General features: G+C 47.9%; 1 protein-coding gene across 1 annotated transcript in view; it reads right to left on the reverse strand.

Annotated features, from left to right (window-relative positions):
* Positions 1-16,491, reverse strand: part of TCF7L2 (transcription factor 7 like 2) — a 190,785-nt gene that overhangs the window by 112,853 nt on the left and 61,441 nt on the right. The window contains 1 exon segment of the mRNA XM_084772574.1: positions 2,724-2,825. Coding sequence (XP_084628700.1) covers positions 2,724-2,825 — 102 coding nt within the window.

Here is a 16,491-nt window from a genome sequence, read left to right on the forward strand (position 1 = left end):
AATCAGATGAATATATTGAGGAAAAAGACCTTAAATTCCCAAGGGAGGGTTCTCTTCCCAGTGGAGGTCCTGCCTGGGGGAGCTGCTTTCTTAGCAATCTGTGACAGCCATAAACCTCAAGTGATTGACAACAAGTCCCAAACACTTCTCTATTTTTACACTGCAACATCAGAAATAATTTAGAAACGACTTAGGCCGCAAGGTACAATAGTGCAAGCTTCGGAGAAATTAGGAAACAATCCACAGAAGTGTATTTTGAAACACGTCTGGTGATGCGCCGTGATATGACAACATTCATTTTTTTTTTTTAGCAGAATGAAAAGCAAAGCACGAGGAAGAGCCCCTAGTGTCTGGAGGGAAGCCATTCATGACCAAATCTGAACGTGGCCCAGACCCCTCCAGCCACTGTACAGCCCATGCTTCAGAAAGCTTCCTGTGCCGACTCGGACACTGTGCCCCCTGTGGGATGGGAGGCTTACGGTGACACATAGCTCTATGTCCAGTGAAAAGATAATTAAGCACTTTCCAATTGTGGTCTCCTTTTGCCCAAATTTCAGGTTTCCCTTCTCCTCAGCTCCCAGGGCCTACCCTCCTCCACAAACCTGTAACATCTACCAGATGGCTAGTTCCCAGGTCCCTGAGGGCACAGCAGCCAATGAGATCATGTGACCACTGCCAACCATGGCTTCTGTGGACAGAAGTGCCCACCTCAAAGGTGACATGTGTACTTCCGCATGGTTGCTGTGGTAATGTGCCTTCTAGAAAATGGTAAGGAAAGGCCTTACTCTCCTCTCTGTACCTTTTGCCAAGACCCAAACTAGTTCTGCAAAGACTTTTTTCCCAGTCTACAGACTGTCAGTTTCCACAGAGGAAAATAAGACTCTGGAGACCCCAGTTGTGGCAACTGTTCTCATGGGATTTATACAGGACAAGAGGGGACAGCCGTGACCGCTCACACTGTGATGACCTGTGACCTTACACCACCACAGTTTGCAGAGGTAGCTCCTTCTCTATAGCTAAAATGTGGGAAACTTCCAGGGAGAGCTTCCAAGGAAGATGAATACATTTCAAAGCCTGGGCAGATGTTGGAAAATCCACTGGCACAGAAAAAAGTGAAGCTTGCATCACACTAGGACCCTATAACCCTGTGTGTTGAGATTTTTTTCAACATGGCATTTGATTTTTCCAGAGGAAGCTGAGCACCCGAAGCCAGCAACTTCTTCACACCTCACTTCTGTCACTGTCCCCCTGATGGCGAGCCAGCAGCAGCCATGAGCATTGATTGCTCTCCCCTCCGCAGAGGAGAATGTACCAGAGGCCCCTGAAAGGGAGCAAAGAGCTGGATCCAGCCTCAGCTCGAGCTGTGACCTCGGTGTGTGACATTGGGCAACTCACTTAAGACATCTCTGGGCCTTATTCCATCTCCTTTTCTGAAATCAGATTGGGCCTAAAATGGTCCAGACTATAACATCGGCCCTAGAGCCTTAACATCCCAGGAATGTACATAATTACAAGCACCGTTTAATTGTGGGGTTGGAAGAGGGAAGAAACTCCTAGCAGATGCCAGCCTTCTTCCTCCATGCCTTATTTATACCATGAGAAGTTAAGACATTTCCACTAATCAAGGTTCCAAATGTGGTTTTACAGAAATAAATTATGTTCCGATACACACACATACAACTGAGGCCTAGCTCACTAAATAATATATAGTCAATTAAACCAAGCCACCAAATCAGGAGGCGGCCTGAAATTTGACAAAATGCATCTTAAGATTCTCTACTTTAAATTATTTTGCAATTTTTAGAGATTCTGAGTAATGTAGAGGCCAAACATACTAATGGGTAACATTTTGTGATAACGTAAATAAAAAATGTATGAATTATCTCCTGCTTTGCATAATTCTACCTGTCATGAATTCATTATAAAAATATGTCTTTCATTAATTATTTCAAAAGTCTGAAGTCCAGCTCATGATATAAATATATAGAAGGAAATAGATATTCTAATAAGGCTGAGCTACCTCCTCAGGAGGCTAATTTATAAACTTCCAGAGCCTACTATATGCTAGGAAAACGCATTAAAAATATATATCGACACACACTTGATGCCGTAGTCTCTCAGTAAAAACAAATGTTTTTCTGTGTGGAGCCCACATACTTTCAAAGCTGCGGGCACATGGATTAAGTTTAATTTCAGCTTTCTGAGTTTATTTCTACTCTAGGCGTATAGTCAGGCAGCTCATATCGAGTTTGTCAACCCTCACATGAGGTGTTAGTTTCGAGTCCATACCAAGATAAACAGGGTGTATGGAAACATCAGACCAAGCAGACCAAGGGCTCCTTTTTTCTCATCCTCCTCTCTGCCTCGTTTTCCCTAAGATGCATTTTTTTCTAAACAACTGCTTCAATACCATCTCTAGTTTCCTCTGAAACCAGGAAGGATGTATCCTATTAACAGACGCCCACAAGTCTAGCCTCTAACCCAGAACACAGAGGAAAGTCGGGGAAGGAAGACTCAGGAAATTTCCTCGTGACAACTGCAGTGGTACAGTCACGGAGAAGGAATAGTTTGTCATACAGACCATGGCCAAAGTTAGTCTCCAGAAAAAAACATTCTCAAAGAACTGACAAATACAAATGTTTATCATCAAAAGGGGTGGGGGGGAACGGCATCTTATTCTTTGCCCCCATCAAAGGGGTGACTGTCATTGAGAGGTTACTTACAACAATGTGTGCTGGTGATGGCGAGCGGGCATCCTTGAGGGCTTGTCTGCTCTGGAGGCTTCCTGCTTGGACATCGAGTAGTGGCCATTTCATCTGAAGATACTGGGGGCGAAAAAGGAAACAATTAATTCAGGGAAGGAGGAGATTCACCATTATTTATATCAGAAAGTAAAAACTATGTGTAAATTTTCCTTAGAGCCAAACGTCCAAATGCAGAAAATTAACTCCACTAACAAGCACAATTTGCCTTTGCAGTTTAAGTTACAGAGTGGCTCCAGGTAAAGGGGGTTCAGTAGCATCAGGGGAGCAATGGAGGGAAGAGGGGTGCTGGGAAGGAAAGAGGAGGGCAAAGACAGAAAGCAAACACAAAGCCTCAGGGGGAAGGGCCTGGAAGACCAAACATGCTCCTTCAGTGACCTTCATCTTTAACACACCATCTTCCCTCACTTCCCTCACACAACAGAGGGTGCTCAGTCATGAGCAAGCACAGCATTCCTCAGCCAGCTCAAAGCTCAGAAAACTAAAACATTCCCTGGCAGTAGATGTACACCCAGGGTGCCATTCTTAAATGTGGGCAGAATTAGCATGAGGGAGAAATAAAAGAGCAAGCCAGTGTATCTGTTCTGTTTTCCTCCGGAGCAGGCGACGAACATAAAGCTATTTCTGCTGAAATGGACATAGCAAGTGCGGACAGCAGTGAGATACCAACTAACCTAATTCCTTCATTAGTTTTACAGATAGAGAAACTGAGGTAAAGCAGGTGGCTCACGCCAGAGATGCTTTGACTACCTTAAGGACATGTGACTTTCCTAGATACCCACAGTTTCTCCAAGGAAATTGGACAGGACACTTGAAAGGATGTCACATGACTCCAAATGTCATGTGACTGAGCATCAGTAATGCTCGGAGGGCATATGAAGACCCACCATAATCATTTCAGAGACCCAATGTAAAATGACTTGATATTCACTATAGAAATAAAAGCACTTGGAGGAAGTGCCATGGGTCACATGTGTCGCTCAGAGGACGGCTTGCAAGGATCCATTCTTTCCTACCCCCATGAGAACTCCGGGATGAAACACACCATCAGGCTTGGTGGCATGTGCCTTTACCTACCGAGGCCCAGAACTTTGTACTCAATGAATACTATGGAAGCTTGCCTCGTGTCTGGTCTTCTTGCTGAGAGTGAGGAGGCACACAAGCTGCCTGCCCTTGGGAAGCTCATCATTGTGAGGCGCTCACAGAGCCCAGGTCAGAGCAGAGTATGGGTGGCAGTGCTCAGGTCCTGCCAAGAAGGATGGCGGGCTTCCTAAGAAAACACTGCACAGGGTAAACAAAGATGAGTCTGAAAGATTTACCGAAAGAGAAAAGGCAGCAAAGGACAGTCCAGGAAGAGGCTTTGCACAAACTCCATGTGCGAAAAGAGAAGGCAAAGGTAACTGCAACCAAGAGCCTAGTTCCTCAAAGACATGTCTGTTTGTCAAATTAAATACAAAGGTGGCTCTGCCTCAGGTGGACAGCCCACCAGCTACCTGCGGAAGTAGTGTCTGTTCTCCTGCCTAGATCCACACAAGGAGGGCTCATCTCCTATGGCTTGAGACTTCTGCCAAGAAGCCCCTGTGGTAAAGTTTTAGCTTGTAGGTAGCCCAACAAGACCTCTAGGTGCCCTCTGGTAGCTGAAGGGGCTACCATACCTTTGGTGGGAGAGTAGGGTCTGCCCAAATATTGAAGAACATTAGGATTCTAGGCGCTGAATCCACGCAAGGCCCTCCCATTCATCGCTTACAGTCAAACACCTTCCAACCTGGAGCCAGGGTAATCCTAAACTTAAAACTATTGAAAATAGAGTTTCCAAGGCACACTCCTCAGCCCTGTCTCCAAGCCAGAAGGCTCTGGGAATCTATTTTGCCCTGTCTCACCCTGACTTCTTCCCATTCGCACTCGCCACATAACTACAGGGGCTGCATCGGTCAAAACCACTCAATAGAGTCATTTCCTTGAGGCCAACCAAAAATGAACACCGGCCAGCACCACCTCTCCACCTCACAGGAGCCCACAGCCAAATGGACACGCCCATGCCTCCGCCATGCTGCCATGGGAGGGCCCTGACGAGTGGGCAGGTTTTCATCCTTGACCATCTGTAAAGGAGATCTGATTGTATCCTGATGCCAGTTCCTATTGAATTACAACATTTCGGCTTGGTTTAAGGTGGCAGACTTGCCCTGAGGGACCCACCCAAGAGCTGTCATACTCAGAAGGCAGTATCAGCGCAGAGACTTGTAATTCTTAGGCAACATAAAAGCTTCATTGTGTTCCGTGCCTGACCTCCATAGGCTACCTGCACCACAGAGTTTTACGAGCCTACATTTCAGAGCTCGGAGCCTACAATACACATAATTTTCAATTATGTCAGGGCAGCCCAGGACCACTGCCTATATAACATTACTGGCTGGAGGAAATGAGAGTCACCCCTGCTGCCCAGCGAGAGCTAACCAAATCCAGATGGTTGAGGGGCAGCCCCTGGCCCTGCCGACTGGCAGGGACGCCTCAATGACAGCCTCAAATGCTCTTTTTGGGTGCAACCTGATACCGTGGAACAGCTAGGCACCCACACATCCACGCTCGCTCCTACACTCTTAACCAGAGTGTGGGGTGACAGGGTTCCTTTTGGGAAAGCAAGTACTACACTGTGATGCTTATTTAAAAGAGGTTATTAACTTGTCCCAAAAGTGATGCTCCCCAGCCCCTTCATCTTCCACTATTGGTCCTGGTTAACAAGGAAGATAAACAAATAAAGGGAAGAAGAAGGAAATTAGGTACAATTACAGCCCAAAGGAAAATCTTTCCTTCCTGGAGACATTAAGCCGTGAGAAATTCTATTCTGCTGAATCCTAAAGGAATATGCCCAGCGTCCCAGACTCAGAATAAGGCCGAACACCGTTCCATTTGCCCAGCAGTTCCACTGCAGCTTTGTATCCTTTGAGGAGAAAAAAATATCTCCACGATGCTACAAGAAAAACATCACCAGGCTCCCCACTCGCTTCCTCTCAGGCCGTTCCACATGGAAATTATGAATTGCCTACAAAAACATTAAACTTTTCAACAAACGGCAGTCAAACGTGGCTGAGGGAATTCCTACATTGAGAACTGTTGAAATGGGGTCTGCTCAGCTTTCATTTAGTGAAAAAATAATAATAATGCTAATAAGGCCGTCTTGGCATAAGCATTTCATCTTTTGTTTAACAATAATGTCCTGATCCTGGCCCATTAGGCCCTCCTCCAAATCATATTTTACGATGTGTCTCTAGGGACTGGGCTGAAGTCTTGTGGGTAAAGTCCCAGGGTGTGTACAGAACACCAAGGCCTGAAGGGGACCAGGGCAGCTCAGAAGTCTGCTGGACTGTCAGCAAAAAGGAGGAGTGGAAGGCGGCTCCGCCATGCAAGCATCAAGACTTGAGTTTCAGTCCCCTAAACTTAAAGAGCAGGGTGCACCTGTAAAGTGAGTGCTAGGGAGAGAGAGACAGAGGGTCTCCTGGGCCCCCTTGGCCAGACAGTCTAACCAAATCCCGGAGCTCCAAGCTTGGTCTCAAAATAATACCAGCAGCAACAATGCAAACAGTGATTGAGATGTGGACACTTAAAGTCAGCCTCTAGTCTCCACATGTATACACTTGCACACACATCTGTACACCACATGTATGCACATGCATGCATACACATGCACACGTGCCCCATACAAATACACAGCATGCATATACATGCACACGTGCCCATTCAAGTACACCGCATGTAAACACATGCACACGCATCTGTACAAATACACCACATTTATACATATGCACACGCACCCATACAAATACACACACACAAGAAAAGTTGTATATAAGCATCTCTAATTTCCTTCCTTTTTCTGCTCCCTCAATAAAAGGAAAAGTGTAAAAGCAGATTGGGAAGAGCTTCCACACAGAAAGTTTGGAGGAGCAGCCTTCAGAGCTGCTCCCACAAATCAACCAAAACCCCCAGGACCCCACCCCACCACCGGAACTTGTCAGTTTATAGCTGCAACTAGGGTCAGGGTGCACATTCCTAAACAAACGGGAGGACACAAAGCACAATGACAGTGATGACAAAGTTGCCGGGAAATTCACATCCTTAATTAAACACCAGCAAGGCTTCCCGGCACCTCCTTTCATTTGCCGGTGCCACAGATGGACAGGCAAATGGAGATTGCCCCCACCCCATTATTTACTCAGGGCAGGGCTTGCAAACATCTTCTGTAAAGTACCAGATAGTAACCACCTTAGGCTCTGCGGTCCATGACCGTGCTCGCCATGAGGCTTGGAAACAGCCCCAGGCAAAGCGTGGATATGCTATGTTACCTCATGGCTGCCAGCACTCAATTAGCTGTATTGAAGGCCACTGCGTGATCTCTGAGCTTTCTGTATTGGGGGATACTGTTCTTCTCCTGGTTGTTCTTGTTAGATTTACTTTATTTTTAAGTATATGTCTGTGTGTGAGTCTGTGGGGATATGTGCATATGAGTCCCTGCATGGAGGTGAGAAGGTCACCTCAGGTCCCCTGGAATCTGAGGCACCTGACATGGAAGGCAGTACTCTACAAGACTTCTTTTGATTTCTTGAACCATTTAAAAATAATCCAACTCAAAAATATGAAATTACTTCACTTAGTAAAACCGTGCTGTTCTTCACTTTCCAGCCATTTGTGAGCTCAGGCACACGGTCAGTCATCTGTGGCTTAGAGAGTAAGTATGAAAGGCCACCTAGGTCATCTCCCAGTAGACACCATCCCTGTATAAGTATTCGGTCTGGACATTCAAATACAGTCATGTAAGAGCGTGTATTCCATGGCCCAAAGACAACATTACATTGAAAAGGCAATGGCAGAGTCAAGTTTTGAGACCTATAAAAGAATCTGAGCTGGATGTGGTGGCTCACACCTTTTATCCCAGGTGCATCTCTGAAGTTCGAAGCTGGCCTGGTCTACATAGTGAGTTCCAGGACAACCAGGGCTACACAGTGAGACTCTATGTCAAAAAAAAAAAAAATAACCACTGTTCCTGTCCAAGGTAAAAGTTCTAGAACTCACTAAACAATTCTGACTGAAAAGGTTCATCACTTCCCAGAGGCAGTGTGACATGTGACATCAGAATATCCCAAGAGGGCAGCAGGTGAACCGTTTTCATGGCACAGAGAAAAGCTCCTTTCTTCTAGAACTTTCCCATACAGCAAGGCTGGAATGAAGGCTACTTGGTGCCCACTCTGGCCATAGATTAAGAGACAGCTTTAGCCATGGACTTCCATAAAACATAACAGCCACGGGAGGCAGAGGGACAGTGCAGAAACGCTTTGTTCAAGAAGGAGAAACTAGAGGTTAGGGAGGTGACTCAGACTGGGAAAGTGCCAGTCTTGCAAGCCCACGGACCTGAATTCAATCCTGAGAGCTCATACAGAGGCAAATGCCCACAGTTCCAGGGCTGGGGAGGAAAACATTGACTCCCTGAGGCCTTAGCAAGTTCCAGGCTCCTAAGGGAAAACCATGTCTGAGTCCTCAGGAACACCTGAGCTTGATCTCTTGCCTCCATGAGCAACGCACACCCAAACACAGGTGCACACACAAGGATGATGAGGGTGAAATAGTTCTTCCACAGTGAGCAGACAGCCAAGATAATATAGTAAAAAAAAAAAAATCGATAGTAGCCAATCTTCTCAACCCAAGTTGATTCTGACTAGGAAAATCCTTTCTAACAGACAATCAAGTTAGTTGACTCCATCTTCACAATGGATGCCACTGACAGATCTCCTACTGCATTGGGGCCAGGAAGTTGTAGATGTCTTATTTCCAATTAAATGAAAAGCCACGTATGCCCCAAAGTGAGGGAAGGATCCCCATGGCCCATCACATCCAAAATCATGAAATCTTCCCTCAAAGCAGTGTGGCCAGACGCTGATGCCCCTGCCAACAGGCAGCACAAAGATGGAGACTATTACGTACCCAACCTTACTAAAGAAAAGGCCACCAGATGCCACTAACCACGAAGAGGAAAGAAAGTACCAGAGATAAGAAAATAAGCACTTGCAGTGTCCCCAACAGCAATCATCACTGCACCTATTCAGGAGATCAAGTTGTAAGGAACACACACACACACACACACACACACACACACACACACACACACACGCACGCACGCACACACACATACATACACCCACACAAGGACACACACAAGCGTGCACACACACATGCATGCACAAACATACACAAGCACACACACACACACAAGTACACATGCACACTCTGCTCAGGGGTAGGCCTCCATGACCCTTTCTGACCCTTTTTCACCTCTTGGAAATAGAGGAGAAAAAATCCAGCCCATTTTCTATGAACAAGCAGTGGGGTTTTTTTCCTGGTAAGCAAGAGGTCTCACAAGGGTAAAAATGTGAAAAGTTGTGATATCATTAAGTTTGTACAATGTTCTGTATAACTTAGCACTGACATTGAAAGTACTGGAAAGTTCCAGAAGTCCCTCCAGAGCCTTGCTAGCTGTCACTATAAGGCCCATTTGGCCAGTGCTTCCACAGAAGGTATAGGATGGTGGTTTTCAACCTTCCTAATGTTGCGACCCTTTAATACAGTTCCTCACGGTGTGGGGACACCCCAACCATGAAATTATTTCATTGCTACTTCATAACTCTAATTTTGCTCCTGGTGTGAGTTGTAACGCAGGATATGCAGGATATCTGATGTACCCCCAAAGGGGTAATGAGGCTCAGGCTGAGAACGGCTAGTATAGATTATACACGCCGGAGCTGGTTCTATTGAAGACAACCACCGTGGCTCTACGTTTAAAGGCTTTATTTGGCCAGAAAGTGTGATAAGATGCAGATTTCTGGACATTTCTGTGATTTCTGGTTTGGGGTTCCACATAATAAGCACACACTATAGAAGCAACAAGGAAAAGAAAAGCCCCCACAAAGCCGAGTGTCTGTGTAAAGGTGAAGGAGCCACAAGCGCTACAGTGGGATGGTAAGCTCTGGGTGGGCGGCTCTTGTCTTTGGTTTTGTTTGTTTAAGGATCTTCTCTTAAAATCTGTATCCCATTTCTCACCGAAAACGACCAAGAGAAAAAAGGTGCATACAGATACCAGTGTCCAAAAAACTTACTAACAACCTTAGCCTTGGTTTCCATGTCTTTCGCTTTAAAGATGTCAAATGGGCTCCTGCGAACGGCTCCAGTCACAGCAAGACAGCACCCAGTACCATCACTCGTCATTCGCAGAGCACCCTGAACTCAGAAGAGGATGTAGAACTCACATTTCTACAAGAAGGAAACTCAGGCCAAGTGGGGTCTGGATGGCCACAGGCCCCAAGGCGGGTCACACGGCAGGCGAGGACCCAGGGGCACCAACTTTGTAGTTCCACCCAGGCTGCTCTCCTAACTCCTCTCTCTCTCTTCCCTGATTCTCCACCAGGCACCTGTGCCCACCAGGCTCCCACCAGAGAAAAGAGCCATGGGTGCAGCACTAATGTTAGCGCAGTTTCAAGTACCCAATCCCTGACCCAGGTTGGGAGCCATGAGCTCTCCCAGGTCACAGGTCTACACCTCCAGCCAGCACCACACAGATGATTGCCTGAGCCTGCCCAGCTGGTGATTAACTGATCTCTTGCCTACAAGACCCTGGGGGAACCTCCCATGAGGAGGCAGATGAGACACTGGTCACCTTTAGGCAGCAGAAAACATTTACAGTCTCTCCTTTTAAAATCAACCAATTGTAGATTGGTTGATTAAGTCAACCACAATTTTTATTACTTATTTAAAAAAAAAAAAAAAGGCCAAGACCAGTCAAGCTAATTGGAATGTCTGAGTTACCACCTGCGTCTCCACAACATGCCAAGAGAGGTGCAGACCATCTGCAGACCAGAAAAGAAACCAGAAGACACAGAGAAGCCTATGGAACAAGTGTGGGTCCTGCTGGGAGCTAAGCAGAATGCTGGATGCCCTGGGACTAAAAGGCACCAAGCCCTTTAGTTTTTAGAATACTAACTCGGGATAACTGAGTGTGGTACAACCACAAAATGGAATATTATGCAAAGATAAAAACAGACAGTCCTTGACACTTAATATGCTATTCTAAAAAGGCAGGCAAAAAAACAGGGGACATGTGTATTGTTCCATTTACATAAAACACTCAGGAGCTAAGGGGAAAGGAATGGGGGGGTGGCAGCTAAGGGAAATAAGGTTTCTTTCTGAATGATGAAAACTCCCAGAAGTGGAGAGAGCCAGTGCTTGCACATCCCTGTGAATGTTCTAAAATCCAATGAATCGTGCACTTTGTTTTTAAGGTGTGTGTGTGTGTGTGTGTGTGTGTGTGTGTGTGTGTGTGTGTGTGTGTACACACACAGAGGCCAGAAGAGGACACCCGATTACCCAGAACTGGAGTTAGAGGTGGTTGTGGGCTCTGTGTCACAGGTGCTGGGAATCGAACTCTGCTTTTCTGCAAGAGCAGCAGTGGCTCTTACCTGCTGCGTCATCTCACTCGCCGTGAACTGTGCACTTTAAATAGACATGCTTTATGATGTTGGAATAATATCTCAATTTAAAATCACTTTTTTAAAAGATAACCATCCCACCATCACAGTCAAGAGACAAAGGGAGAAGGGAGAACACCGTCCCCTACCATGCCACACCATAGCAGAGTGGGACAGGAAAGAAAGAAACGGTAAAGCTCCTTGAGAACTAGGCTGATCCCAAGGGGGCTGTGGTCGGCTGGGGCTCTGGGAGGAGAATTTAAAAAGCAAGAGCCACAGGAGACAGTCTTCCCTGTATCACAGATGCTGTGGAAGAGCATGGCTGCTTGGCTGAAGGGCCCCTGGCTAAAAGCTGGAGGGACGGCCAAGTCAACAGAGCCGCCAGTCATCCAGATGTGCACCCCGCAGGCCAGGACCACTGCACCTCAGTTCCTCCATCTGGAAACGGGTGTGAAACCACTCACCAGCTTCCTCCCATAAGTGATGACTCAGCAACATGGCTGGTGGACCACAGCACTGCTACTTTGCCTGAACACATGGGTTGGCCCCCAGGACCCACACAGCTGAGAGAGAAGCAACTCCCACAGGTGTCCTCTGACCTACACACACTCACCATTGCAGGTGGGCACACAACCAATCCATCCACGTAAAAAATAACTCAAGCAGATAGACCACAGAAATGAAATAAAGGGGGAAATTTACATAGCGAAGGCCATTAAGACTTAAGATTTATTTTTTTCCTCCAGCTACTCAGGGAATTTAAAAACTACAGAACTCTTGTGGACACTGGTGACCTGAGAGGCCGAGAGTGAGTGATGAGGTGGGTCTTGCTCTCCTGAGATTTCTATTTTAATTTTTAAATCATTCGGTTGCTGCCGATTTTTTTTTTTAATCAAAATAGTTTTTTAGTTCCTTTCTTTCTCTGTGCCTTGGGGTGCTCAAGGATTAAACTTTTCCAAGTTAGAGTCTCCTCCCTGGCACCATATTTCTCCCCACTCCCCTTGACAACAGACAGCCCAAGCCTGGCAGTGGAAGAATGAATTAACTCATTCGGGTGCATAAGAAACAAGTACAAGGCAGCCCAACCCCAGCCCCCAACCCCCCCAGCTCCCAACCCCCCCAGCTCCCAACCCCCCCAGCTCCCAACCCCACCCCAGCTCCCAACCCCACCTCAGCTCCCAACCCCACCCCAGCTCCCAACCCCAGCTCAGCTCCCAACCCCCCCAGCTCCCAACCCCACCTCAGCTCCCAACCCCACCTCAGCTCCCAACCCCCCAGCTCCCAACCCCAGCTGAAATCGCAACCCCACATGCATTTTCTTTTTGCATGTTTTCCTCCTTGTCACATCTGAATAGGGGCAGTGGCTCCAAGGAGGTCTCCCCCTTCGGAACTTTTATTGTCCATTTCTAGCTGTGACAGGCTTGTAGGGATGATGCTTCCTAACCTACAGCCGGGAGCCTGGGGTCAACAGCGCCTCTGCTTAATTTTGCACGGGGAGGAAAAGAGCCCCAGGTCCTGGTGGACATGTCTGACCTCCAGCAGGCCCCCGACCCCCCTGCCTGCTCATCTCTGCTGCCTCAGCCGGAGCGGCCTGTCACTCAAGTATCATCTTGCTATAGCAAATTACTCCTAACCCAGGATTACTGCTCCTTCCAAATCCCTCCTAGAGAGCAAGGAAATAAACATTCTCTCCCAGGGCTCTGCCCCAGTTGTTCGCCTGGTTGGTAATCCCCGGCTCTATTTGCTTCCCCTGTGAGCTTCATCTGGGAGGTCTACCAGGTCAGCGAGGCCATCCTGGCCCACTCAGCTCTCAGGCGTAAACGGAATGTCTCAATTGTCCACCGGGCACAGCCAAGGAGAAGGCGGGCTTTCTGTCCCCAAGCACCCCTCACAATGGCTCCCTCAGCCCTGACTCCAGTCACTCATAGAAGTCCACACTCCAAATTCCTTCCTAGCAGTCCGTGAGGATGAGGCTGGAGCTGGCTGCTCTGTGCAGGCTAGTGTGGTGCCTAGGAATCAAGGGTATGCCCCAGGGGTGACAGAGCATCTAGGGGCAGGCTTAACGGGGCAAAGGGAGGGACTGGGCAGCAGTGCCCTTGAGCTCCCAGCCTGTGGCTTCCCTTCATAAACTAGCAGGAGATATTTCAAGCTCAATAAGCCCATTGGGGAAAGGAAATACAGTTCTGCTCACTTCCAAGTCGCCTCCGAAACCCTGGGAGATTCCGGGCCCTTCAGACATATGGGGTTGTTCAGGGCTTTCTAATTGTATACACAGCAGGCTGGTATATACGGCCAGGAGCAGAGGGCAGAACAATGGATCTCATAATCAAAGGGGTGACAAAGAGATAAGGATCACGGGAGCTGTTGTAAATGTGACTCTCAAACATGGGGGCAGCACATGGCTGACACAAGATCAACAAGGACAGCAACTGCCAGAAATAACCAAGGCACAGGAGGAACACACAGCACACGCCCTGCTCTCGGCAGACCGCTACGCCACGATGAAGACGGAGAGGAGCAGGCACTGGGAACTCGGTCCAGGATTCCAGCTTCAGGTCCCCATGTGTGGGTAGGGCTGACCACTCTCACTCAGCTCCTGGGGACCACTGGGCCTCTTTAGCACAAAACTTCTTCTCTGTCTTTAAGGCTTGTGTCTTTAAAAGACCTCAGCTGAGGAAGGAGTAGTGAGCACCTGAAGTTAACCACTTAGCTATCAGCAAATCCTCTGGACCGGCAGAATCCAGCCGCTGGACAGCATCAGGATCAGTTCCCCCTCCCTCCTGGGGTCTTCACTACTAAAAGCAGGAGAATTTCCCAGGCTTTGGTTAATCTGTGGTACCAACCAGCCATGACCACAGAACCTGGCCCCATGAACCTCCAGAGCTCCTGGGGATCCATCAGACAAAGAAGAGAGGGGAACTCGGGCCAGAGAGGGCTTGGCCTAAGACCTATCTTTTTAAACCACACAACACAGCTCTTGAGCTCTCTGTTCCAGCCCAAATCACCACCACCACCCCTACACCAACACACATACACACACACACACACACACACACACCTTCTCTCTCCATCATGGACTGACAGAAAGTTCTAGAAGAAACAGGTTGAATAAAATGTAAGTTAAAACTGCCCTCTAATAGAGCTATACCACAGAGGTAGATGGCTTACTTAGCCTGCATGAGGCTCTGGGTTCCACCTTTGACACTGAGGGATTTGGGGGGGGGGGTCCCTAATTATGCCCCAGGTGACACAGAAGAATTATGGCCTACACAGGCTGGTGTATGAGGGCCTTGGTAGGAATCTAGGGTGTGTGGTTGGTATTTCTAGGACTCTAGACATAGGGCTTCACTTCTGTCAGTTTCTGGGCTCTCACTGTATCCTAAGTGTGGGTGGTAAAGCACTCCGTCACAGGGAGTCTAAGAGTCAGGGAAGAACAGTCCAGCTACCACCAACTCAGCTCCACGAGGCATGAGCTAAGTTGGCACGCTTGCATTCACGGATGCACACTCTCATCTCTGGGAGAAAAGATTCACTTGCTATGCACATAGAGAATGCAGTCAGATGACAGGCTGCCCAGGGTGCACACCTGATTAACAGCCGGGCTCACAATCCAACATCGCTGCCCACATGCAAATGGGCAGGTCAGAAATTATTCCTTCAGTTATTTCAAAGAGAGCTCCCCTCCTCTCCTTCTGCCTTAGAACGAGCTTTGCCTGGAGAATTCAGCACTGTCTGAAGTCCCCCAGTCACCCGAGTGGGGGACGCCCCACTCAGTTTGTGAAGTTTAATGAGGTCCCAGCTGTAGAAATGGCAGCACAACCCAGTATCTACTGGGATACAAGTGGGGTATCACCATCCCACACTGCAGGTCCCCCAGAACTCGGCCAGGCTCACTGCGGACACAGAGGCAGAGAGGAGAAACGCTGGCTCAGCGAACTCTCCTGAATAACAAATCCACGCAATGCCTTAACACCTGTGCGCCCAGGAACACCCCAGGAGTTCAGTTCTCGCCACCACGGTGTCTCCTTGCTCTTGGACCACTGAGCCCTGGCCCCCTTCTGCAATTGAGTTAACTGGACTCGCTGTTAGGAACAGCACCTGAAGCACAAGACTGAGTCTAGGAACTTGTAAGCACTCAGGCAGGCTCGGTCCTCTGACTCCATTCACTCACCAAAAACACTGAATATCTAATCTCACATGTGCCAGACGTGGCCATTCAAAACAGCTGGCTTCTTTACGAAGGGACACTGAAAGTGGCCTTCTAAAGGCAGGTAAGCAGAGGTTGCCTTGTCAGCAAAGTGAGAATACAAACAGCCATCTCTTGAGGAGCTTGTAGAAATCAAAGGCTTGGCAAGGGGTCTGGCACTTTGTGAGTGCTCCATAAATGCCAGCTATTATATTATTAGCTAGCTATTATATTTCAATTAATATAATCAGCACCATCAGAAAATCCCCTTGAGTTACTGCAAGATGCTAAATCGCCTAAATAGTAAATACCAGATAGATACACTGCACAGTGCCCTAAGGGGACAGAGCACTTGCCCAGGTAAAAACCAAAGCGTCAACCAGATTCTAGTCAGCCAGCCCCATGCCGTACCCGCTCACCCGTCAAGCCATCTAATGAAAGCAGAACGCTCTTCCTTGTCTGTCTGGCTTCTCCTGGGCACCCTGAACTCAGCTGTAGGCCCAGAACTCTCGTATTCCCACTGTCTCTCTTTCCACAACCCGCTCTCACATTTACAGATGTGGCACAGGTGCGTGCAAAGCCATCAGCATTCTGACCCACATGCACATGGCAGGCACACAGGGCACAAGGTGGCTCACAGACTGGGCAAGGCACTGGGCTAAACCCAGCAGCCGCTGCCCAAGGCCGTGCACAAACTACACCAGTTCAGACAGGAGAGGTTTTGCAATGCACAAAGGAAAAAAAGGAGGGGGGGCGGGCGGGGGAGAAGAGAACAACCCCCACCACTCTTCTCCTAGGTGGTAAGTCAACTCTTGGTTTTCCCCTCTTCGTCAATAAGATGTCAAACCCAAGCTACTAGAAAGATTGTCTAAAGGAGGTTATCCAGTTGGGGAAGAGGAATTAAAAAAGAGTCACAGAGTACCCTCCCTGGCTTGAAACCATAAGGAATTAAAAACAAGGATCAACCATATAGCGCCCAGTGTATACACTGTATACACTTGCTATCCAAAGCCTGGCATGGATTTCCTTCTGTGTG

Source organism: Acomys minous, assembly GCF_964271855.1.
Source record: "Acomys minous genome assembly, chromosome: 2".
NCBI lineage: Eukaryota > Metazoa > Chordata > Mammalia > Rodentia > Muridae > Acomys > Acomys minous.